Source organism: Hylaeus volcanicus, chromosome 2, assembly GCF_026283585.1.
Source record: "Hylaeus volcanicus isolate JK05 chromosome 2, UHH_iyHylVolc1.0_haploid, whole genome shotgun sequence".
Lineage (NCBI taxonomy): Eukaryota > Metazoa > Arthropoda > Insecta > Hymenoptera > Colletidae > Hylaeus > Hylaeus volcanicus.
Window position 1 is genome coordinate 15,772,471 of NC_071977.1, and position 27,279 is coordinate 15,799,749.

At 33.0% G+C, this 27,279-nt stretch overlaps 1 protein-coding gene across 4 annotated transcripts in view; it reads right to left on the reverse strand.

Moving 5' to 3' along the window:
- LOC128884790 (homeobox protein PKNOX2-like) overlaps positions 1–26,918 on the reverse strand; it is a 32,163-nt gene extending 5,245 nt beyond the window's left edge. The window contains exons 1-8 of one of the 4 annotated variants that reach the window (XR_008459470.1): positions 26,541–26,918; positions 9,858–9,968; positions 9,353–9,662; positions 8,217–8,417; positions 5,937–6,228; positions 4,796–4,927; positions 4,451–4,650; positions 3,840–4,234 (exon numbers count right to left, since the gene is read on the reverse strand). Coding sequence is in view for 3 of the 4 variants with exons in the window: in XM_054138420.1 (XP_053994395.1) it covers positions 3,911–4,234; positions 4,451–4,650; positions 4,796–4,927; positions 5,937–6,228; positions 8,217–8,417; positions 9,353–9,662; positions 9,858–9,880 (1,482 nt within the window). In the remaining variant the exon portion in view is untranslated. Of the gene's footprint in view, positions 1–3,839; positions 4,235–4,450; positions 4,651–4,795; positions 4,928–5,936; positions 6,229–8,216; positions 8,418–9,352; positions 9,663–9,857; positions 9,969–20,792; positions 21,183–26,540 lie in introns of those variants that run through there. The other 3 variants (XM_054138420.1, XM_054138421.1, XM_054138422.1) reach the window with 3 other exon arrangements.
- Between the last annotated feature and the right edge of the window lie 361 nt (positions 26,919–27,279).

Sequence of the window (27,279 nt, forward strand, 5' to 3'; positions counted from 1 at the left end):
GTGTGTGTGTGTGTGTGTGTGTGTGTGTGTGTGTGTGTGTGTGTGTGATTTGAAACAACAGTTTCTTTAAGGAAAAAATTGTTTCAAATCACCACCCGAACCACGCCTTTCAAGGAACTCCAACATTTTTGGGGCACCCTGTATATGTATGCACAGCTAGAATACACATTTAAATATTTATAAAACTTAATCAAGTTTCTGCATCTACTCAGGCATTGAATATGAAATATTGTCAAAATACTTATGTATTCTGTATTCGACAATGAAACCGACACAATTTTCTGAATACGTTCAAGCACTTTACCACAAACAGGATACAAATTATTAAGATATACGTTATTCCAATACTTTTTAAAATATATTTTGCCCATCCCTGGTTAGTTTCTATGTAATTGCGTGGAATATATGTACAGAGAAATCGGGTGAGTATTGTATACTATGAATCACTGACACCATTGTGCTTAAGAAATTCTGTGAAACTCGCGCAAACATTTTTTGCGAATCGTGTTTTCCAATGCAAAGCTTTACGAATTTATATGCTTTCTATCATTAAACACTCAAAAGTCAAACTTAATTGGCCATTTAACGTCTTGCAGCCGCCGTGGCTAGCTTAGGTATCCGCCTAATAATTATAGTATTTATTCGGAGGCAGTGGTTAGCACCAGTGACCACTTACTTCAACAATTTACCTCATGCATTTACAACCACCTTGGAAGAGAACATTTTAAAACAAAAAATGTAAACCCTTCAGAAATGTATTTCAAGCTACTATGTTTGTCTTTTGTACTTGAGAATACAAATAACTACTTTCAAACATATATTTGCTTAACCCCTTTTTCGCATTGAAAAGTTTAAAAGCTAAAATTTTTGCGCTGCAAAGAGTCAAAGAAACTTTTACAAAGTGCTATCTCGACTACCTGAGTGGAAAACAGAGCAATGAAGGTAGATGATATGGCAGGCATACTTCCTTCGCGGTTTCGAATGGTCAAGTGATTTTGTTTTACTTGCTACATGTGTTTTGATTTTAATTGTTATACTATAACGCTCGTGGCCAGGGATATACGATGAATTTTCAGTTCTATTCGTACTCTCTTTGTGGAAGAATAAAGCATTGGAAATTCGATAAATTTTGAAAGGTTATTAACTCTGTTAACACTTTATCTACTGGTTTATTTGGAGAAAGTCTGGACTTTACAAGGGAACATTCTACATTAAAATATATTAGTGTAGGTTGACATTGACTCGTGCATACTTTCATAAGGTATATTAAATGCCTTATTTATTTCTTCAATTTAGTAGGTAAATATTGAAATTAAAAAACCTGTGACTAGGCTTCTAGTAGATAAAGTGTTAAAATAGGAGACGTGATGGTGTAGGAATGAATCGACCTCTGCAAGGCTATTACATTTCGAAGTTTCGATAATCGACTTCGGCAAACGTTTATCTCTTTAGAATCGCATTTCCAAGGCAGTCAAAGATTTTAGGATAGCTTCAACATTTTATGCGTTACAGTGCGATGGACGGAACGCTTGGAAATAGCTGAAAGGCGATCGAAGACGAGTATAACAACAAGAAGAACATATTATACATGTTATCTAATTTGAAACGATGTCGATATCGGATCGAAGTTTCGGGACAATCTGTACGCTCTTTTAATCCTCTGCGGTCGAGTGTCGAGCGAGGCTCGACAAAAATGTACCGAGATCAGCGAATTTGGACCGCAAAGGGTTAAAGTATTTATTATCGTTAAAAAGTATACACGTCGCTAAGTATTTAGCACTCGCGATCTGACGGCTAACTTTCAGTAAAACGCAACACCATCATATGCAGACAGCAAATGTATGAACACTTATAATCCTAAGATGGCATGTGCTTGTCGTCGAGCCTTAAGACGTTTCTTTTTCTCTCTCTTTAACTCTTTGCTCTCGGTTACGTTTTCAGTTACAAGGAAGGTTTCGTATCGTTAATATCTTTTTCTTCAGATAATCACTAATATTTTCTTCCTTTAATTCTAACAACAGTTCGGTGTATTGTATGTACAGCAGTACCACAACTCAAACTGCGGTACACGCGTTTAAAGACGACACTTAGAGTTTAAAAATATAATCATCATATATTTAAAGTAGTATTATATTATCATTGTTGTTGTTGTTGCTGTTGTTGTTATTATTTGTAATAGTATTATTATTAATATTAATATCATTATTGTTATTATTATTATCTTGGAGGGATAGCACTTCGCTATTTCACGACACTGCAGAGCTGAACAAAGACTAAACGCGGAAGTTACCACGCTCTTTAATGGCACGAAGGAAACAGGATCGAGATTTGCTATTATCTACTGACCGATCATCCGTTTGCACGAGTTCGAGAGAGATCATAAAAAAATCCTGCGAGAGCAATCGTCAGTAAATTTATCTTAATCCTTTATCGACAATATGCCAGATTCTTTTTTTTTCTCTGTGTTGTATTGATCGATCGTTACATCTCGTCTATGACATATTTAAGTATATGACAATAATCGTCGTAGCTTATTTTAATTAGGAAGGGTTGAGAACGATCGTTCAATCGTGTCGTTATAAGATTCCTATACTATACATAGTCTCATTTGGACGATTTCAATAGCGCTATAGAAATATACTAGGAATTCTTACAGAAATATCTATTCCTGGTTAGAACTATTCAGGAATTGCGGGTTACGTGAAGTGTATCGAAATAAGAAATTGATCTTCCATTCCGTTTTAATACAACGAGTTTTTAAGCTCCAAAAATTCCTCCTATTTACTTCAATCTTTAGCGTCTGGAATTCACAGAGTAAACGTTTCGTACTAGTAATATACATTTAAAAAGTGTTTAAAGTAAGAATGGCTCGCCGGCGAAACTAGATGTTTGAATTGCACATAAGAAATTTAGATGTCAGATCATCATGTACTCTGTTTCTTTTCTCTTTTTGATTTCTTTTTTTTACGCAATCGTAGTTATTAAGTGCTGTAAAAAATTCTGACTTCGTCAGAAATGAAGTTTGATATAAAAATATACCAATGCTGACTTGTTTTAGTCTCTTAGCTATGACTCGTTAGCTGCACCATTAAACGAATATAATAGATGATTGATTTTATCAGTTACATTGTAGGAAAAATGTACACGTTATACGCAAATATTTTTTTACACAAAGATCCCGTGTATATTTCGATTTTTCTTTCTACACTGTCAACTAAGGGAATCACCGTATTATCAGCCGAAGATTAGCAATATTCAATGGTTTTAAAGACATAAATGATGATCTATTACCTATTAGAACACGAGATCTTTAGAAGTATTTCATGCTACGATTGTAGCATCCTCGTTTGTGATCTTGATCTATGTAATTTTTAAACGAAAATGAAAAAAAAAAGGCAACTTTAAGAAATAGAGAATTATGCAAATTAATCGAACTACAGCTTATAAAGCAACGATCTAACAAAAAAAAAAAAAAAAAAAAAAAAAAAACAAAAAAAAAAACAAAAAAAAACAAAAAAAAACATAACAATTTCGGAAGAACTTTTCGTTCGGGGAGAGACCCAAGTAACTTACTGTCACGAATAATAGGAAACAATTCAAATACGAATTCAAATCAAACTTTCTCAGTGTTTGCTCAATTTGAACATTTTTGGATCGTGATCAGCGAGTTAACAATTGATGACTGTTATAAATCTGTAAAGGTGGCTCCATCGATGGTAAAAAGAGATGAAACATGTCGAATCCGATAAGAGAGCGTGATAACCTCAGCCGATATACCTTTGATTTTCGCGAGAATAATTATGTATTTGACAGTTAAAGCGAAATCTATTCTCGAATACCTTAATACTGTAATGAGCAACTGGATTTGAAGGTACCGTAAAGAGGTTGACGTTTCGGTGATCGACAGAGGTCAGTGAAGATCATCTTCGTCGCTATCGTTACCATCTTTCGATCTATCGGCACCCCCCTCACCGTCGCTGGAGCCTGAATCGCTCCCGGAGTCTTCGGATTGCCAGCCGCCAGCTTGTTGCTGTTGCACGTGCTGAGGTTGGACGACGTGCTTCGACACTTTATGACGTTTACCGGCGCGTTGCACCGGGTCAGCCCCGGCGCCGTCGAGCATCGGCTGAAGGATTCGTCGACGAGCATTGATGAACCAATTATTGACTTGCAGCAACGTTAAGTTTGTTTGACTCGCGATCTGACGCTTCTCATCCTCCGTAGGATATGGATGCTGTAAAACGTTAAACACTCTCTTCTTATTTCCCTGTTTTATTAACCTTTTGTATTAGACAGTAGTGGGATCATTTGAAAAAAAAATGTATTTAAATGTAAGAAAACTGACGCCAATAGAGTTTGTATAAGTTGCGTTTAAGACTAGCCAAACTCCACTGGAGTAATCATGTTACACTTTTTATCTGGGTGCAAGATTAATAAGTATTATACTTACAACTAAATGTTCAAAGAGCCAAGTTCGCATAATGCTCGTAGCTTGCTTAGGTAAGACGCCCCGCTTCTGCCTTCCCTTCTTAATGCTACTATGACTACCTCCATGGTTACTACTATGATTTGAAGTAGCAGTGCCAGTGCCACACCCCTCGTCTTCATCTTCACTGGGTGCAGGGGAGGGAGAGCCTGCCACAGTGATATCTAAACACATCACATGAGATATAGTCTTCGGAAGAAATGTGATGAATAATGCATTTTTATGCATTCATTATTATATTGTAAAATCTTTTCTCGGATTTTTAAAGATAGTTATCAACAATTTAAACAATGAGCAACGTTTGCTAACCAAAATACTTTTCGTCGTTAGCATCCCCGACATCGACGTATTCATTCTCGCGCTCTTGTAATGCAAGAAGGCCCCAATAGCCAGCTTCTTCTAAATATATTCTGTCGCCAATATTCACATAGTCCATATCATCTACAAATGGAAGTGGGTAACGACTACGTTTAAATCATCTAATTCTTTTTCCTCAATACAGTTATCTACTGTATTACTTGTAAGAATACTTTCAGTATCAAGTGATCGTCACAGTTTACTAATTGGTTTGAAATTGTCACTACTTCTGTACTTAACCATCAACTGGTACGATGAAATATTATTCATAATGTGAGTGTTAGCGATTACATTATAGAATATCAATTACTTTAATCAAATATACTGCTTCAAATGATCTGTGGATTACTTACTCGAATAGTATGCTTACTTTATAAGATATTATATTATAAGATCCGCACTGTTTCTTTGGGTTATAAATGAGAGATATAAAAACGGAAGGCTACAAAAACCGCTAAGTGGATCATGAAAAATAATAACTACTATTTTAAAAATACTATAGATTATTAAGATGGGTTTAGTTATATTCTTCACTACAATCAGATATTCAAAAGCTTGATAAATAATTTATCTTACATTAAAATAAAATAATACTTAATGTTGTCACAAATTAATGAAGTTCCTGATGCTAATTGTAAGACAAATTGTATATCAAGCTTTTAAATATCTGGTTGTAGTGAAGAATGTAACTAAACTTAAATTAATGACCTATAATATTCATTTAATGACAAGAACGAATTAGTATACGACTATTTTCCCACTACTAGGGTAGTACAAACACAAACAAAACTCAGAAGTGGGCCATCAGAGGAGCACCCACTTGTGTCACTCAAAGGTTAAACACAGACTACGCACAATTGTATACTATTAAAATGGATACACTCCAGAACTCTGTGGTTCATTTAGATTCCATCGCATCAGCTGAGGGTCGATGAACAGTTCAAATGCTAATGGAAGAAAAAACAAAAGAAAAATGAATAAGGAAGCTGATAGGGAGACTTGTTTGCAATCATTTTTACTTACTCACTGTAGACCTTAAACGAGAATGAGTGATTAATGAATATTCAAAGTAGACGATACCCGAGCTGCTTACCTTGACCAAGATACATATCGTTGACTGGTGCACAAGGATGTACCCCGATCTGTGAAAGAGGCGTGCTGCCATGTACCGTGGGTGGTGATAGAGGATCGTCATGGTCCTGGCTAGAGGATCTGTTGGAGCGTTGAGCGGTGGATGATGAACGCACCGAAGGCGGCCTGTCGTTACCGGTTTCCTCTTGCGCAGCCACTTGACTCGCACCACCGTTCTCCGACAGGGTGTCGCCTCTGCTCACTCGGAATCCGTTAGCTCCCGGCTCAACATCATTGCCTGTAGAAGACAGCACCTGGGAAATATATGTCGCAACTAGCCGTCAGAGAGCAGGGGTGGGATTCTATTATATTTCGAGCGACGCGCAAGTATCGCTCGGTCATTAAACTATACATTCCAATCCGAACCTGAACGATGAATCTAGCGACGACTCTAGGTCAGAGGTGGGCAAACTTTGTCTACGAAAGCTGAACCGTAATAATTTGTAGCTTTGCGTGGAAAGACTGTATGTATTATTCTGTATTATTTTATATTATTCGATATCTGTGAGTGGAAAAGTATCTTCCGAGAAACTTGAAAATATATTATGATAAAAAATAATCCTAATAAGATTATGTTTGGAAGCATTTTCATTTAGAAAACATTGTCAATCCAGGAGAAGTTTATAAAGATATGATGAAAAATACAAATGATTCTATCTTAGATTTGAAGGGATGTACTTGTCGGATTCCTGGAGTAAATCGCCAATCATACTCGTTAAAAGCTTTCGCTGGGACCCTACCTTGTAACTTTTACCGAGGAGTTTGTGAATATTGTGCTTTTTATCGAAAAGTGAAGTACGATCATAACTGTATTTTGTCATGGTTTTCTTACTAATGATACTTAGCAACCTCAAAGTTGCAATTTTGGATGTAATATCGGGTTTTTGAAATTTTTCTTGTGGACTAGAGTTTGCCAGCCCCTGCTCTAGATACACTAATACAACTTTAACGTTTAATGAAACGATGCATTTATATTTTGCTTTTGGTATTTTTTTTCATTATTTCACGACTGACTAGAACATTCGTTAAAATATTATTATAGCATTTATAGATTACACAGTATACCTTATATTATGTTAGATCAATCCTATTTGTATGTCTTATCCATCACCGAATCTCAGTTAGTATGTCAATTTATTTGCAAATTTTTAATTTTTCTACTTACTATGTTTAATACTACATACTAACTCTCCTCCTTTTTTTAATTATAAGTATTTCTCCTAGATTAGAGCTCATACGAGAAAATTTATTACTTATTATCCATCGATATCTGTTTCCTCATTTTCTATAATGGCTTGCACCTAACTACTAACAAGTTGTATATAAAAATTCATTTTTGTTTCTGGCGTAAATATTTAATTTGTCATCTGAAATTTATTAATTTACAATTATCTGCACTTTTATATTATAAATAACTCAATGAATGTGTGAATGATTCATGTTTCTTTATTTCATGTCATTACTTATTAAAATGTTTGTAAAATCATATCTCCAAAAACGGCTTTAATCAAAATTTAAAAAAAAAAAATGGTAAAAATCAATAAACAGATAGGGGAAACCATTATAGCAAATAAGAGTATATATGATATATGATAGTTGATATTTAATGATTGTAAATAATTTCTTTCTACCACTGACAATTCATAATTACTTCTTAACTATATACATTACAGAATTAATCAATGGTAGGAAGTTCCTGTGCTCTAAATTAATCAATTAATTTTAGATCAATTAATTTCACGATTCATTTTTAAATAATTGTATCTACAAGTTAAACAAGGCAGTAAAATATTTTACAGAGTTGTCCGCAGAATATCTAATGTGTCCTCTAACGTGAACATTTAGAATAGTATTGTTATTTGCAGTAATACACTCAAGTGCAGTAGTTAAAATGTTACTCTACCAACTACTAACTGTACAAGGTGTAAATTAAAGGAATGCTGTTAGTGCTCGCGAATTGGTCGTCAGAACTACATTTTAATGTACGGACGTAAATATCCTCCATGAAGTATACGAGCAAACTACTAATTACTTTAATAACGTGATACAGTTTCACCGCAGATGGCAATGTTAAAAAAAGTCCGAAGGCTTGGCTGTTGAAATGAAGTCGGTTAAGAGAGAGCATGTAGCGTTTTCTTTAAGAGGTATCCGCGATCCTTGCGCATCACTAACAAAAGGATATCTACGTAGGTAAGGGAGAGCAGACCAGGGAGGCTTGAACGTAAAAGAAATTATATCTAACCTGCAAAGGACTGCTGCCATTGCTGCCACTCGATGGACCCATATCGTGCCCATGGTGACTGTAATCGCTGCGTAGCAGATTTTCGCTCTGCATCTTGCCCTTCAGGCACGTGATGTACCTGTTGCAAAAGTCCTTGCACAACTCCTGAACCTTTTCCAATTCGAGTAGGTGAATTCGCAGCACCTGAATCGCCTTGATCATCTACGATTGGCAAGGCACAGAAAAAAAACAATGTCGACAACTGATCGATTCGTTTTTCATATTGAACTTCGAGCCGTCGTTTATTATTTTTTTGTTTTTCTCGTGCCGAATTGGAATCTTTGTTTCTGGGTGTTTCCGTAGTGTTCGATCGGCGAAACAGGAATACGTAAATGAACCGAATTTACATATTTTTTTTTTCTTGTTTACACCGCTCTAAAATACACAAATATATGAAAATCGTTTACTTTATACAGAGTAACAGTTGCAACGAATCGGTGTGCAAGTTAAAGAAAAAAATAGAAACAAATGCTCGATTTCAATGTTGACCAAATTTAAGTATTTTCAAAATTCCAATTTGCATTTATGTTAACCCTTAAGTAGATGTGTTTAGACTTGTAATATGTAGGTATACTCATTTTTTTAAATTATTAATGATAAAAGCTTATCTCTAACATATGAGTGCAGTAAAGACACCAATAGTATAGCATACCTGTAGGTAGTTCTAGTGTTAATTAGCCTAACTGTTGGTATATTTATCTTGGCGTATTGAACCGTTTCGAGAATTACCCAAACTACAATTGAGACTCACAAAAACATATGTACAAAAAATTTAAAAAAAAAAAGTGGAAAATCATTAGCGCTGGGTCAAATTATCCCTTCTTATCTGGCTAAGGCCTTTGGTTTATAACCAACTCTAGTTTAATCAAATTGATTTCTAAAAGAGAAACAAATAGAACTCAAATATGAAACAGCCGGGTGGAAAGAGATAATTCTTATAAACTAAATAAAAAAATAGCTTCTTTATACCAGTACATAGTCTACTGTACGGTGAACAGTAAATATCAGTAATCCCTTGCCTACTTAAGGGTTAAATGTTAAATGTATCCAGGATTGGTGGCCTTAAATAATCGAGGGATCCATTGAGGGTGGCTCACCAAACCGTCAATTTCGGGGTCATTGATCAAAAATGGCTTTCGGTCTCTTTCTTGGTGTTGGACGAAGGCCTCTATGTCCATGTTGAAGCTTTCGGACGTGGAATTGTCCGAGCCCTGCGTTGCTTGTTCGCATCTTTCAAATAGTAACGCTAGCAGCGGGAAGAGGGGATGTTTGTACACTGCCCTCTTGTCTGCTTCGAATTGTGCCTGATCCTGATGAGTTGTGTAATCGGCAACCCCACTTGCAGGGTCCTGATCGTAGCCAGGAGTCACCATCGCTAGCGCCACGGCGGTGCTACCCTCTTGCATTCTGTGAAAATTATAATTGAATTAATTTCAACATATCTTTAAATGATAGTTTTTTAGATTCTCACAATAGTTAGTCTCGCAGGTAATAATAATTAGATTTCAAATCTATTAACATAATTGAGTAAAGTACTTAGTGAGGATGGCATAAACAGCCATGGGGTAGTGGATAAGTCTAATTAATAGCTGGCCTGTTTACCTATCATTCCTGTCTGGCAGCATCCATCGTTGCCCAGGTCCTCCGGGGCCTCTGATGTAATGGATGTAATGACTTGTAGCCTACGCTTTCAGCGTTATTCGCAAAATTCAGCTAAAACAAGAAGAAAATACAGGAGAATTACCGAATTGTCTTCAGTGCTCTCTATTATATTTATGGACATGTTATTTAATTAATGAATATTATATTACTATTGATATACAAGATGATTAAAGTTGAAACTTCCAATTTAAGGCTAGGCATTACAGTAAATAACCTCGTATGATATTAGTATTAATATTATATAAATATATATATCTATATATGTATATTATATATGGTTATGTGTAAATATAAAATATTTAATAAATACACTTGATTCAAATGATTCTGTCTACACTACACAGTATATCAGTGATAATATGGATTTATATGGTATTTATATATTTATATGATATTTATATTATATATGTTTATATTTAAATATAAAATATTTAATAAATACACTTAATGTGAATAATCCTGTTCATACTACAATAGAGAGTGTTTTAGTTGGAAGTAATTAATGATCAATGATACTCGAATTTGTCCATTTGTTTTTGTCATTATGCTGAGCTAAGTTATTAAACGAAAACGAATGGAAGAAAAATTAATATTGTTCGTCGAGGGGCTTACGAACAGTAATATTTGTTTCTCAAAGCATCCCCTGCTACGTTTTTCAGAATAGAGTTGAGTGAGTAAACAGGAGTAAAAGCAAAGGATAGCAGAAAGAAGAGAATCGTCGGCACGAAGAACCAAACGATGCGCGGCACTGCATTTAAATGTCATCGTTAGACGGTCTCAACACTATCGGCACTGTTCCTGGCACCAGTTCTGCTTCCCATTCCGAACGTTCCTTTTGAATTTTCCTCAATCCCCTGTACACGTCCCCAACGGTATGAATAAATAAAGTACTGCGACACTCGCCTGGTGACAAGGCGACGATATCCAAAAACCCGCATTTATCCAAGACAGTTACCAAAAGACTGTAGAATCCAATTTCATGGTGTATATGTAGACACGATACAATTAAACCAACGTTCTCTAACAATTTCATAAGTCATGAATTTTGAATCTAGCACCAACCTAAACCATGAATTTTGAATCTAACCAAGACCTAACCCAAGAATTTTGGATTTAACCCAAATTTAACCTAAGAATTTTGGCCTCGATCACTTATGTAATCAAAATTTGTTTGCAATATACAGAGTGTAGCGGTTAAGGTGACCACCCTAAATATCTCCATTGCTTTAAACAATACAAAAACATTATTCTGACAAAAACTTTTCAGTTTCAAAGGGGCAATATTATCGTCTAAACAAAAAATATCTCAAGGTCGTATTTTTCAAAATTTCAAGATCATCAATGGTTTTTTCTAATGGGTGGGGTAGTTTCATTATTCTAGTATTGTAGCTGATCAAAATGACCTTAAAATTTCAGAAACAATGACCTTGAGATAATCCTTTTGTCTATTAGTATGTCCTCCTCCAAACCAAACATTATCCTCTTGATACACATCTTCGCATCATTAAAAGCAACTAAGATATTTCAGCTACAAATTTCATTGATTTTGTAATAGTAACTCCTCCTAAAGTCATCCGAAGATCAATATATTATACATATTTGAATTCGTCTTTTTATCAATCATAATACTATCATAGTGAATGTACCCAATCCCATTTGAGAAACCATTGATAATTTTTGGAAAATATGACCTTGATATATTTTTCGCGCGTATGATAATATTGCTCTTTTGAAATTGAAAATTTGTTTTATGTCGTATAAAGCAACAGAGATGTTTAAGATGGTCTGCTCATCATCAGAATTAATTTATTTAGTTATTTAAACGTAGCTAATATAAATAACAGAATTTGCATTATATTCGTGTATGTTAAAAATTCATAAAATCCGCTGTTTATTTATGAACGTAGGAATATTAAAAAAATTAAACAATTAAGAATTATTCAAAGTTAAATTAGTGTATCCAAAATAATTAATCAATGACCTTTTCGTCGAATTCAAGATTAACTTTGCTCTTTTAAATAGAATGTTGCATGCTTTATCTTGTAAAGTGGAGTTTTCTAACGCTATAACATTCAACGACCTGTGTATCGTTTAAAGTTATTCAAGCTTATAGACTGACAAGAAAATTTTCCTAAAAATGCATCCTATTTCATCGTGGTTTCATATTAGATATAAACAAAAGATAATTAAATTTGCAATAGATAACTGGATAAAACTTAGCAAATGGATATTGAAAAAATATTGTACAAAACTGTAAATATTAAACAGCTTGTACAACATAATATACATATATATGTAGCTAGCATACATAGTTTAGTTTCTAAATAAATAGTATATTCGTGGTAGATGATTTTATCTTCACACTAAAAAATAAAAACCTTGTCTAAAAAAAATATCTACCATCCTATATAGTAAAGTATAACATGTCAGTAAACAAAAAAAAATTGTCCTATATGTCTCTCTGTCACCTTCATTTAAATAAAAAACATTTTCAACAGTTTCATGTAGCAACAATTTTGTAAAATAACCTTAATCGTTAAAAATAACTGACGTCGATCATTTTGTAAGAGTCGTTTCCATTTAACAAGTATTATCCCTGAAGGTTACATTGTATACATATAAACTTTCATAATTTTCCATAATGGGCGTGAATTTGCATCCTGAAATTGATTTAATAATCGAAAAAAGTATACAACGCCACAAGCTTTCTTGTGAAGAGGTATGGGTTCGGTCTATTGCTTCATGTTTTATCAAAACTTTCATTCATTATCACACGGTTGATGGCAAGAGTATAGGGATGGGCAAATTTGAATGATTTTGCAATTGAGATATATGTAAAACACAAAATAACCGATAACAAGCAATTTATGGATTTTTCAATATGTATATAAACATTTCAGAAACCATTTTGGGACTTTACAAATTTAATTATTTAACGCTTATCGGGAACATTATTCTTCACTTCAAGTCAATGTATCTTTACATACTATTGCTCCACAAGTAAATTGTGCTTTTTCTATTTAATATCCTTGAAAATATTAACATTTTTATTCCCCTTATTCGTATTTTAAAGAAACCTGAAATCACCACCGAAAACGTTCAGCAATTCAGGTAGTCAAGACTATAATTATAATATATTAATCTTTAACCACAGTCGTGAAAATATGGCGCATAAAGAGAATGGATTAAAAGCGACAAGAAACTATAAATATTAGGTGTAGAAGTTAATTCTGTGTCTTGTACTCAATTATTTATAACTTTACATTAAGTAGAAATATTTAATCACCATTTGTTATCATATGTTAAAGTACGAACCTTTCAAGTTCGCGACCTGGTCTCCGTTACAGTAAATTTATACGTATATGTATAATCTAAGTCCTAACTTGATGACCATTATTTATATACGAACATTGGCAACCATACAATGTTATGTATTATTTTTTTCCCAACAGATTGTAAATGTATTTAATAAGTAGAATAATTATAGAAGAATAGTAGTAAGCAATATTGTATGGTTATTACAATTCATACAAATGCATTATAATGACCATTAGGTTCAGGATTTATTAGGTTACTCGGAGTTATTTCGTAGGGTATATCGTAGGTTATATTCCTAGCAAACCGATTTTGACGTGTTATATGCCGTTAGATTCGTCTTGTTGCGTACATTACTAATTTCTATGTCGTTTGACGAATCTAACGACATAGACGATATAATACGTCGAGATCGGTGGACAGGCTGTTTGCTAGGAATGTTCTTTTCGTAGTTTTCTTTATGAAAGAGAAACGATTTTCTTATAATACAATATATAAATAATTCAAAAGTAACATTTTTTTTTGTTTACAAATAAACCTTGAAATTTCAACAGTCAATATATTTAGAACAACAGTCAATATACAAAGTAGAAAGTATTCGTACACCGTTCAATTTCCAACAAAAACTATGTAAAATTGTAATTTATTAACTTATTTTTTATAAACAATGACATTCTACATATTCTCGGAAATCTCTAGAATAGATAGAGTACAACAAAAATAGCTATTTATGTAAGTTACGAAATTTAAAAAAAAAAAAAAAAAAAAAACAATTAATTGATAGAAATATTGAAGCAATAAGTATTCGCACAGCTGTTTCATTTTTCAAACTTGATTAAAAAAAAAAAAGAAATTAACATTAAGTTATAAGTATACATATAATACTTCTTTCGTGGGATTTCCTTTGCAAACTCTACTGTAAATGGTTCGTCATAAGAAGCGTGCAAATACTTATTGCTTCTATACTTTCACTCACTTTTCACATTTTTTTTGTTAATTTCACAAATTATATTAACTAGTAAATGTTGTTTGGACTATATCTATCTTAGAGACTTCCGGGAATATGTAAAATATCATTGATTATAATAAAAGAAGTTAAGAAACTACAATTTCACACAAAAGTTTTTTAGGTCATTGTTTATAAAAAATAAAGTAATAAATTACAATTTTACATAGTTATTTTTGGAAATTGATCGGTGTACGAATACTTTCTACACCCACTGTACATAACGATAATACTATTTAGAATGCAATTGGCTGGTTAAAAATTCAACTAATCGTTCTGGTAGGAGAAAGACGAAATTACTTACTGAATAACCCATTAGAAGATTCGTACATCAATTTACCAAAATGACAAGTAGATATAATCAGTTTAGAGTTACTAAAAAGATAAATAATTGAATATAAAGGCACAGAATTAATTTCTATACCTAATATATCATTCAAAAATATTGTCTAGTGTCGCATAACCATGGACAACCGTTAAATATATTTTTCTAAGAAAGGTATCGCTCCAATCATCGTTCTTATCAGTAAAGTATTCGTCATTCCTATACTTTCTGAAACACAATTTGCCTATCCCTCTGGGGAGACTTTCGCGTAACGACTTGAAAGAAGAAGAGGCACGTCGAGGGAATGTCGCGAGGTGGCGAAAAAGAAAGAAGGTGGGGCACGAGCAAACAGAGGAGAAGCCGATAGAAAAAGAAAGGTGGATAGAGAGAGGTAACCATTACTTGCAAGTGGTGCTTCTACCACGCTTGCGTCTTTCCGTTAAACCTGATATTTATTGTGCCGGTCGTCTCTGGCCGCTTTCATTTAAAAATATTATCGCTGACGGTCAGTGTGGCTAGTTTCCGCAGCTGTGTCCACGCATCGAATCGACCTAAACGCCACCGAATTCGTTTTCTCGCTTGTCTTCTTCTTCCTCTTCCAATTCTATTCATCGAAACAACAAACAGACGAAATACAACATGTTCGATGGATTGCTCCGTACCTCGCAGGGTTTTCCTTTGGACACTCGATTCTTTACGTAATTAACCTTTCGTCGATGTTTTAACTCGACGTTTACCACACATTTCATATAACTCAATCGTTCGTTGTCTACTATTCTGGTATTGTCCGAGTCGTTTCTGTTACGCAGAATAACAGAGATATTTATAGGGTATCTGGTAATGATATGCTTCTCGTTGCAAGCTATCTATTTTGTGATTAAAAACCTTGCGTCCTTCAAAGCGTGAATATTATCGTTTATCGAAGCTTAAGCGTTCGAGATGTAACAACCCCTTTCCTTTCTTTTTTCTTCATTCGCTCTCACAGGTATAATCAACGTTGTATATAGACCTCAGCTTCCTCTACTCCATGCTTCATTTCCCCGTGAACTGCAGCTCTTTGTGGAACTTCGATCGCCTTGGGCACGATTGAACAACGCTTTATCAATCGGTAAAGCAGATGCCTCGATTCTCGTTGTATCGATAGATTAATGAACAATTCTATAAAAAAAAATGTTCATACAGAGGTCGAAACGCTAGAAACAGGTCACTTGGATAATCTATTTACTCTTAGCGACGAATAAAAACGCTTCGAATTCATTCGGTTTTATGGGGGGAGTCTGGTCCAGCTAATGTATTTTTCTAGTACGTATAATTTCCAAATATAATTAATTTTTGTTATAGAAACTTTTTTTACATATAAGGGGACGTTCAAAGAAGAAAATTTGACAGTGTACATTTAATTTGAATGTATACATACAGTGGGTGTAGAATGTATTCGTACACCGATCAATTTCCCAAAAAACTTTTGTGTGAAATTGTAGTTTCTTAACTTCTTTTCCTATAATCAATGATATTTTACATATTCTCGGAAGTCTCTAAGATAGATATAGTCCAAACAACATTTACTAGTTAATATAATTTGTGAAATTAATAAAAAAAATGCGAAAAGTGGGTAAAAGTATAGAAGCAGTAAGTATTTGTACGATTCTTATGACGAACCATTTATAGTAGAGTTTGTAACGTAAACACATTAGTTTATTGCTCCATATGGATTAGAAAACATCAAATTTCCAGTAAAGTACTTTTAAAAAATGGCTCTAATAGAGGAATGGAAAAAGATCCCACTTCGAATAACTAATAATTCAGTTAATTTAACGCTTAGAAGAGTTGCAATAATTATAAAATCAAAAGGAAATCCCACGAAGGAAGTATTATATACTTGTAAATTAATGTAAATTTCTTTTTTCTAATGAAGTTTTAAAAATTAAACAGTTGTGCGAATACTTACTGCTTCAATATTTCTATCGATTAATGGTTTTTTTCTTGTTAATTTTGCAACTTACATAAATAGCTATTTCTTTTTGTAATCTATCTATTCTAGAGATTTCCGAGAATATGTACAATGTCACTGTTTATAAAAAATAATTTAATAAATTACAATTTTACATAGTTGTTTTGGAAATTGATCGGTGTACTAATACTTTCTACACCCACTGTACATACATCTATATACGAGATTCAGTAGCCAACAAAGTTTACACATCGTTGTTCCTTTAACAAATTAAAAATGTCGTACTTAACAAATGCAATTACTTGAGAATTATTAGGTGTAGAAATTAATTCCATGCCGTTACAATTTCTATGCAATTATTCACAACTAGATTGGGGATTTTTATGCATTTATGGGAAACGAGCAAGAAACTATAAAATGCATACAGTATACAATAATATAATGTGAACATTACTTTAAATATTTTTATAATATTTGCAGAGTAAAATAACTTCCTATTTAGAGTCAATTTCTGTAGGTACGTTCGCAAAGATTTTATTTTCCATAAAAAATAAGTTAATAAATTACAATTTTACATAGTTATTGTGGAAATTGTTCGGTGTACAAATACTTTCTGCACCCACTGTATATGTATACATAGATATAGTAGCCGCAAGGAAAGGATTTGGTCAAAACGGTGAGACGCATAGCTTATCGAATTTTTATCCGATTTACTTGATTCAACGCTTAAATTGAAGGTAATTAAGTTTATATGCGTATGAACCTCGACTCTTAATGAATTATTATTATAGCATAAAGTTATTGTAAAATAACGACCGACATGTATCGTTCATTTTCATGTTTTTTGCCGCCATTTTTGCAATTAACAATTTTTTTTTGCAAATTGAAGTTCATACGCCTTTTACGTACCTACTTAAGAAAAAAATGTTCTGATTTTATGTTTCAGATGTTTTCCCAGGGCTCCACGTATCCCACCGTTTTGACCGAATCTTTTCCTTGCGACTACTATATCTATATATGTATACATTCAAATTAAATCTACACTGTCAAATGTTTTTGTTTGAGCGTCCCTTTATATGTAAAAAAAAGTTTCAATTACAAAAATTAATTATATCTGGAAATTATATGCATTAGAAAAATACATTAGCTGGACCAGACTTCCACTTTAAGGTGGTCATGATCTGATAGTAGTTTTTCTGTAGGCATCGGTGCAAAGGAGATACGAAGGTCGACATCTTACTTTTCAATCGAAGTTACCAGTTTCTTGTGACAGAATACCGAAAGTAAAAATATCAAGGTGTATCTTTAGTTATTCGCATAATTAACAAGAAGAAAACAATTAACCGGTAGAAATATTGAAGCAATAAGTATTTGCACAACTGTTTAATTTTTAAAACTTCATTAAAAAAAAAAAATTTACATTAATTTACAAGTATATAATACTTCCTTCGTGGGATTTCCTTTTGATTTTATAATTATTGCAACTCTTCTAAGCGTTAAATTAACTGAATTATTAGTTATTCGAAGTGGGATCTTTTTCCATTGCTCTATTAGAGCCTTTTTTTAAAGTACTTTACTGGAAATTTGAGGTTTTCTAATTCGTACCGAGCAATAAACAAATGTGTTTACTTTACAAACTCTACTGTAAATGGTATACTTTTAATTCTATACTTATTAGTACTTAGTACTATAAGTACTTAGTAAATAGTAGTATTAGTACTTATTGGTACTTAGTAATTCCATACTTTTACCCACTTTTCGCATTTTTTTGTTAATTTCACAAATTATATTAACTAGTAAATGTTGTTTGGACTATATCTATCTTAGAAACTTCCGAGAATATGTAAAATATCATTGATTATAGAAAAAGAAGTTAAGAAACTACAATTTCACACAAAAGTTTTTTGGGAAATTGATCGGTGTACGTATACATTCTACACCCACTTTAAATACAAATATTTAAATTTACAACTTTAAAGGTGCAAAAGATAGTACATAATACATAATTTTATTTAATACAGTATTCCATCGTTAAATTAAAAAAGTACAATAAAAATGACATATAAAATGAAAGGAATTGAAATAAAGTTATAAGATGTATTCCTGCACGGAATGAGTGATAAGGTGTTTATCTTTATCTACTTGCATGGATTTTGGTTTGAGTTGAGAATGAAAAACGTTGGTTCTTGTTAGTTTACACTCACGAACCTCTGTATTGATATGTAATAGGAGGCTTTGCTAAATGACAAGGAAATTCTTGTTTCTCGTTATGCATACGTTCTGAAACGCAGAAGTGAACGACGTCTCTTTTCTTTATTTTACCCCGTCAAACGAGACGTTATATCGCTTTCGAGTTCTTGGGTGCTCGATGGTATTTGAACGCACCTGTTACCGGACACGAAAGCGAGGCATATGCTCTAACGAGCCGACGAGAGAAGCGACGTTAGAAGAATACATACTTCCACCGATCCATAATGTCCATCGAAATATCGTAATCCGCAGAACTATTTTAGTGACTATTATTTTAGCTGCATTACGCACATTTTGTTTCGAATGTTTAGTTTACGACGTGGCTAGGATATCTTCCATGTATTTTTATTTTTTTTTAATAAATTTAACGAATCATATTCAACGCTAATTAATTGTGCACTTGTCCATAATGTTCCTTATTGAAACTGTAATTTATTAGAAATATAAGCAGAACTTTTTGTAAACATTTTTAAATATTGCATCATCTCGACGAACTGTATACGAATATTTACATTAGAAAAGAGATGTTGCTACAAAATAATTTTAATAACAATAATAATAATTAAAATGTTAATAATGAAATATATGTAAATATTGTATAGAAAAATGAAAGAATTGGAAATAAAAGTTCATTTTTACATTAAACAATTTAGTAAAGTAAAATTTAATAAAATAAATGTAAATGTATTAAAGCGAATAGCGAAATAGACGTTCGATCTATCGATGGTAAAGGAAACGAATAAAATCAAATTTACAACGTTGAGCCACGTGTCGCATAACCGAAAACAAGTCGGTTATTAATACTAATGAAACATATTAGCGGTAACTGTATGATGGTGTACGTGCATTTTCCGATGTACTACATCAGGCGTTTAATATGTCGATTCTTTGTAACGAGCGAATAATTACTGCGACACTGAAACGTGCTATTAGAAGCAATCAAAGAGTAAAAACTAATAACTTAAGCAGATGGGTAGGTGACGTGTTAATTTGCTAAACGGAATCTTTCATTTTTAGTATTTATTACTCGACGAGAAAATTATTTATATCGATCAAAATTAATGTAGAGTTATAAAAACCAAACATTAATTTAATAAAGAATTAGAGCAGTATTTTGAAATTTTACAGATTTGATGGAGTAAAAAAATAGATACATTTATAACATTAAAAATGCCAATGGTAAATTGAAAAATTCAGAGATTTGTAAGGAGCCCAAATGATTCGAGAAGCATGTATCGAGCATATTGATTCACACCTACAGACATATGAGAGAGGTAATGGAAGAGAAGCAATGAAACATGTTTTTACGAGCGTGTAAAGAAAAAAAAAACCAAATATTTAACTCTTTAAGTGCCAAAGCAGTAGCTAACAGTTAGGGTACGTATTTGAACGTAAGAAAGTACTTAAACCTCAATAAGCACGTGTCGGTGGTTAAATATTTGCATACGCTTGTTGTGCAATATTTCAATTTACTATTATTTCGTATTACCTTAAACCAAAAACTGGTTTGTTAATTGTTAAAAACTGGTTAATTTTTGCATCTCATACATTTAAGCAATACATTTATATATACGCTGTGGATGTTTATGCATTTATGGCAAATGAAAATACAGGGAAATCCGCAAGAATATGGACAAATAAAAAAATAATAATAATAATAATAATAACAAAGACCTTTTTTTATTATCTAATTCAATTAGAATTTTTATATAGATATTATTTTGCCCATGAAAAATATATAAAATACTAACAGTAATACACACATTTTACCGTCTAGAATATAATAATACATACAGTTCATGTAATTTTCAATTATTCTTCTGTATCTACAAAAATGTTAATTTCCATAAACATCCGCAGTCCGTTCCTATATATGTATTTATTACAGCGTTTGTACGAAGATATCACCTAATGAAAACAACACCCGGCAAGGAGCACAGTTTAACGCGCACAGATACCGGTCTGGCACCGAAAGAGTTAATTATGACAAAGATGGTATCCCGTGGGCGAGCTGGAGTTGTTTACTACCTGTCAGTCATCGGCGTATTAAAATCGGCGTCGTGATCGGGCAACAAACCCGACGAAAAAAGGTAGACGCGAGTTAGAGAGGTGCACAGGATCGTCGGTAGGCGTTAATGGGGAAGCAGAAGCTGTTTTTCTTTCTCCCTTTCATCGCTGGCCTGACACGAGACAGCCGAGCTGTCAGTCAAAACGTTCGATAACCAATGGTCGACGATCCCTACTACTACACCACGCCGGGGAAGAATCATTTTCATGCGAAGAGAGGGCGTAGCAAAAACTACACAGGCCACCGCCGCTGACGGCGCCGATGCCTGACTGCTGCGCAACGTTCTACCTATAGGGTGCTCGATAAAATTTCTGCGGGAAATTCGAGTTTCGTTTGCGCCGCTTCTTTCAGTCCACGAACTACGCGGACGAGCGCGCTTCCTCCACGCAGTGCCGTCTCAACGTATGGGCACCCTAGGTACTTCTCCAAGGGCTCTGCAAACCAGAATTGGCCAAATGAGTAATTCTCAGCTAGAGATGCTTTTCATTGTTAACATTGGTCGACACGTTACCAGAATTAAGGGGTTAGTCGCAGTCAGGAAAATGAAAACGGACACTTTCTTGTGTATGTGTATGTGTGTGTGTGTTTTTAAGGTATTAAATAATAATTTTTATTAATGAAATTTAAATATATGACAAAATGTATCTTAAAAAATTGTAAAGAAATTTTTGTTTTAAAAAAAGGTTAATTCATTTCGTCATAACAGGCGATGGTGTGGGTGGCCATTTTGTTTGCGGTGAGCAAGATTTCTCCAAACTGGTATACCTGAAAACAAAAATAAAGGTAGATTTGGAGAATATATTAGACTAACGGGTCCCTGATCGAAAGATTTTGGAAAAAATTAATTTAAAATAAAGTGACGTACAGTGGGTATAGAATGTATTCGTACACCTATCAATTTCCCAAAAAACTTTTGTGTGAAATTGCAATTTTTTAACTTCCTTTTTTAGTTTACATATTCTCAGAAATCTCTAAGATACAGTGGATGTAGAATGTATTCGTACATCCATCAATTTTCCAAAAAACTTTTGAATGAAATTGTAGTTTATTAATTGCTTTTCTTATAATCAATGATATTGTACATATTCTCGGAAATCTTTAAGATAGATATAGTCCAAACAACATTTACTAGTTAATGTAATTTGTGAAATTAACAAAAAAATACGAAAAGTGGATAAAAGTATAGAACCATTTACAGTAGAGTTTGTAAAGTAAACACATTTGTTTATTGCTCGGTACGAATTAGAAAACCTCAAATTTCCAGTAAAGTACTTTAAAAAAAGGCTCTAATAGAGCAATGGAAAAAGATCCCACTTCGAATAACTAATAATTCAGTTAATTTAACGCTTAGAAGAGTTGCAATAATTATAAAATCAAAAGGAAATCCCACGAAGGAAGTATTATATACTTGTAAATTAATGTAAATTTCTTTTTTCTAATGAAGTTTTAAAAATTAAACAGTTGTGCGAATACTTACTGCTTCAATATTTCTATCGATTAATGGTTTTTTTCTTGTTAATTTTGCAACTTACATAAATAGCTATTTCTTTTTGTAATCTATCTATTCTAGAGATTTCCAAGGATATGTAGAATATCATTGTTTATAAAAAATAAGTTAATAAATTACAATTTTACATAGTTTTTTCGGAAATTGATCGGTGTACGAATATTTTCTACACCCACTGTACATTTGAAGTTGAAGTTCAATTTTCATTATAAAATTAAATGATTAAATAGAGAATAAAAAAAAAAGTATATAAAAAAATACAAAATCCATCGAGCAGGGACCCGTTAGTCTAATATATTTTCTAAATCTACCTTTATTTTTGTTTCCAAGTACTGGAAACAAAATTACACCAATTTGATGAAATCCTACTCACCGCAAACCACGTGACCACCCACGCCATCGCCTGTTATGACGAAATGAATTAACCTTTTTCTAAAACAAAAATTCTTTTATGGTTCTTGAGGACATACTTTGTAATATATTTACATTTCATTAGTAAAAATTATTATTTAATACCTTAAAAAAAACACACAAGAAAGTGTCCGTTTTCATTTTCCTGACAGCGACTAACCCCTTAAGGAACTAAAAGAATAAATTCTGTAGGTGAAGTGGTAATGAAATAAATCTGGTTAGGATTTGTGAATTTGACGAGGTTAAAAAATTAAATACTACGACAAATGTTACGTCATCTAATCTTCGATAATCTTGAGAGAAAATTTTTGATCGGTGGAAATTTTCTTGAGTTTTAGTCTGTCTATCAACGTGTTAGTTTTTATTTTTGAAACTAAAATTCATTTAAATTGAACAAAATAATCTTAACAATCTTGTTGACTGTAAACAAATGTTTTGATTAACACTCTACCGACTGGTAGCGTTTGGACATATAATTAAATTTAACAATATTTTATATTATAGTAATAATTATATTATAGCATAATTATAGTATAATTTATATACAATAATACAAGAATTTATATAATGATGCGAGCATGCAATGGTACCTCAGTAATAGGTAACAAAAAATTGCTTGCCATGATAAAAAGACGATGAATAGGACAATGAACGCGATCAAAAACAACTCTTTAGAGTGGTTAATAATTATTTTAATGTAGCGGCTACCAGTCGGTAAAAAGTGTTAACTATCTTGTACAAATATATTTTCAAATCACTAGATGACGCCCCTTAAATTTCGTTTGTTTGGAGTCCGCGATATCTAAACGAAATAAATTTACCTGTAAGCTGCGAATATTTACTATTATTATTAAGATTATTACAATGAAACATCGTTTTCATTTTTACAGCACAATGGGACAGCAACGTTTCAATTGTCATTCGCTCGTGTGTATAGATCACGAAGAACGTGGGTTTTAAGGAAATCATAACGCACATTTTTCCAAACACATTACGCAAACGTTTATGCTAATACAGTTGGTTAAATAAATAAATAAATAATCTAATTTCCCCCGGGGCTCGTAATGGTGTTAAGACAGCACTGCCGACACACAACAATAATCCTGCATAGCGGGGACAATGAACGCGATCAAAAGCAACTCTTTAGAGTGGTTAATAATTATTTTAATGTAGCGGCTAACGATTCCCTTTTTAATTTTATAATTAAGGGGCAACGATCTGTGACGTTTCATGGTACAAAAGAAATCGTGGTTTGTTCCAATTTATTTGCTTTATTAGTTTTAGTATTGATTTGAATGACTGTTCTTGGAAATATGTTTGAAGTGATAACAGTCTTGACAAGATTTATTAAACTTTTTGAAAAGTGAAAATGGCAAAAAGAAACGAAGGAAACTATTAACGTTATTAAAAATTGACTAATTAAAGAGAAAATTAAAATAACTATTTACACTGTGGAAATATTATAGAACACGATAAGGAAAAAATTATCTCGAACAGACTGCAGATATTTATGTTTTTATATTATGAAAAATGCAAATATACGAAAATATACAAAGGAGTATAATATACATATAAATATACAAGGATAAAACATAAAAAATGAAATACATGTTACAGGATTTAGAAGATAAAACATACTTTAATTTACGTTCCTGTTCTTCATGTAGATATATAAAAATATGAATATGCATAAACATCCGCCGTCTAATCATGAAACATTTCTTTGTTTTTGAATATCAATAAGAAAGTTATAAAAATTTGTATACGGGTTAGATTTTATCCCAAAAGCACCCACACAAATTTTGGGAAGGCTAGGGTACCTAAAACCTAAGAAATAAATGTTTCAATTTTTCACTTTTTAACGTGGGCTCTTATGGGAAAATGCGTTTTATATTACTTTATGAAACAATATAAATATAATAGATATAATAACGACTAAAAATCAATGTTTAACATAATTTGTTTTATTTTAATATAAAATTGTGAACAATTGTAATATTCTAAATACTATGCCAGATCTACTACTACGTGAATCAAGCGACAATAGCGACAGCGTAACTGTAGAGCCTCCTTAAAGAAGAAAAGCAGAAGAAACATAAAGAATAGTAAATAATTGTTTTAATAATTCATAACACGATGAACGAAGTATATTTTTAAATGCCTTCTAAAAGTTGAATTCTCCTTGCGACGTTTACACTAATTTGTATAACTTATTTTCCACAACAAATTATGTGAATGATTCCAACCGGTTTTTCTGACACGACTTAAACGCTTGCGCTGGTTAATCTCCCGTTTACTATTTGTCGTCATTCATTCATTATTAATCAATGTATTCCAAACGTTATTATAACTACTCAGATACAAAATTAAGTAAACCAATTTACAGAGTACTCCCAATCGTGTTATTACATTCATTTCAGTAATTCAAATTCCGTTTAAATTTTCATTGTAGCTGAAATAATCGAGGTTAGTATAACCGCATAGACAAACAAATTTTATTTAATTCAGTTATTGTTACTGACAATATATTGAAAATGTTTCAAGTTGACGCAATGTATTACATAAGAATGTAAATAAGATACGTACAATTTTTAAGTTCCCGCCAATATTCAATTAAAAACGTTAATAGTTTAAACATAAAAACTAAATATTACCCGTGGAGCAACGAAACATTATGACGTTACTTTTTGCATGTATTCCCAATTAATTTAATTAAATTAATTGTTTACATCGTACAGAATGTAATTCTACGCATAAAATAACAAAGTTATATCAAATTTATAATTATTTTTATTTGTATAAATACTATACAAATTTCCATAATATAAGGATAAAATATGTATATCAGTGAATGTAATTTGACAATGCTTCGCGTTGAAAATAATTTACTTTATCAGTACTACGATGTTGACACGAAGGTATGTCCACACATAGATACTCAACACAATCAAAATTATATTCGTAACATTTAAGATAAAAAAAAACATTATACGCATTAAATCATTCAATTAAGAGAGAATACCTTACAAAGTTTGTTATACCATAGATTATACGTAATTCTTGTTTTTAAATAAAACTCATTAGAAACAGTTATGTGCACACGATTTTAAATTACAATATAAAAGGTACGTTACTTTTACGTATTGGTTATCTTACTCTGGGGGACACAATGTGTCGTAAAAAAAAGTTGACTATTTAAGCAGAAGGCACACGTTAATGATCAGTTCTCTCACAGAATATTCTTTTGGGTTGCAAGACTTAAGGTTAACGAAATATATAATAAATATATTTCAATCATGGAATGTATTATTGAATTAAATTATTCTCCGAGTAATAAAGGTATACATGATCCCAACAGTCTAAGAAAAGTGATTAGTGTTAAGAAATAAACAAGTAGTCGGTGAAAGACATTCGTAACGCACGACAACGACTGAATAGCATCAACGAAAGAGTATAATAGTCGACGGTGAACATTGGCCGCGTAGTACACATGATGTCACCTGAAAAAAGTGGCTTTCTGGAAGACCCTTGACAATATCGATCGTATCAATCCGCAATTCTGTCAAGGCAGACCGCGAGAAATGGGCGTTCACTGGGGGGTATTGCGCACAAACAAGTTTTTCGCGTGTATCGGCGCACGGCGCACCAGGAACGAACAAACGAACCTAACCTCACAAATTCGCAAGTGCACAGCCACAAGCGTGTGTTAAGCCGATCGAATATGATTTACGAAAACAGCTGTCTCCGTGTCACTGTTCCAGGGAAATGCTATTATTTTCCATTTACTCACCGTAACGCGAGGTCAGCTCCCTGATAAATCCAACAGAAACAAAACAACACCGTCCCACTGGTTTTATTTTTCGAAGATATATTTCGGTCGGCGTGTCCGCTCGTCCGAAAACTAAATGTCCTTTTCGTCCACGTGATAGCCCGAGACCCGACGATAATCATGTACCGACACCGGTATTATTGTTCGACTCTCGCGGTCAACATAAACGCGTCTGTTTACCACTATCCACGTCCCACGATAAATTAAAGTAATCGGACATTTTTCAACATGCTCCTCCACAATCCCCGTCTACTCCTTCCACTGACACGTCTTTTGTGACGTCATCGATTCAATACTTTTCGCGTAGGTTTCTCCATCGTCGGTGCACCGAACACACTGTAGATGCCGCCACACACGCGATTCTTCGTCCATTCATGCGTCTGTCGAACGACGCGCGATATTTGAATTCGGAAAAAGCGACTATTATTAGGCCCGTATTCACATTCGCGACTTAAGCATTGTCTTAAGAAGTTCTTGACTAAGTTCGCCTTATTGGAATAAGCACTGCTTGAGTCGCTATGTATTCACAGTCAGCGAATAAGCTCGACTTAGTTAAGAAACCGATGCTTAAATGCTTATTTGACGATCGGCTATTTCCGTCGATTTTCTATTGTAACAACCAATTAAAATGATTCTTGAAAATGCAGCATTATTTATGTATCTTATTCGTCCCCGTCCTGAATTGAACATTTGTCCTTAT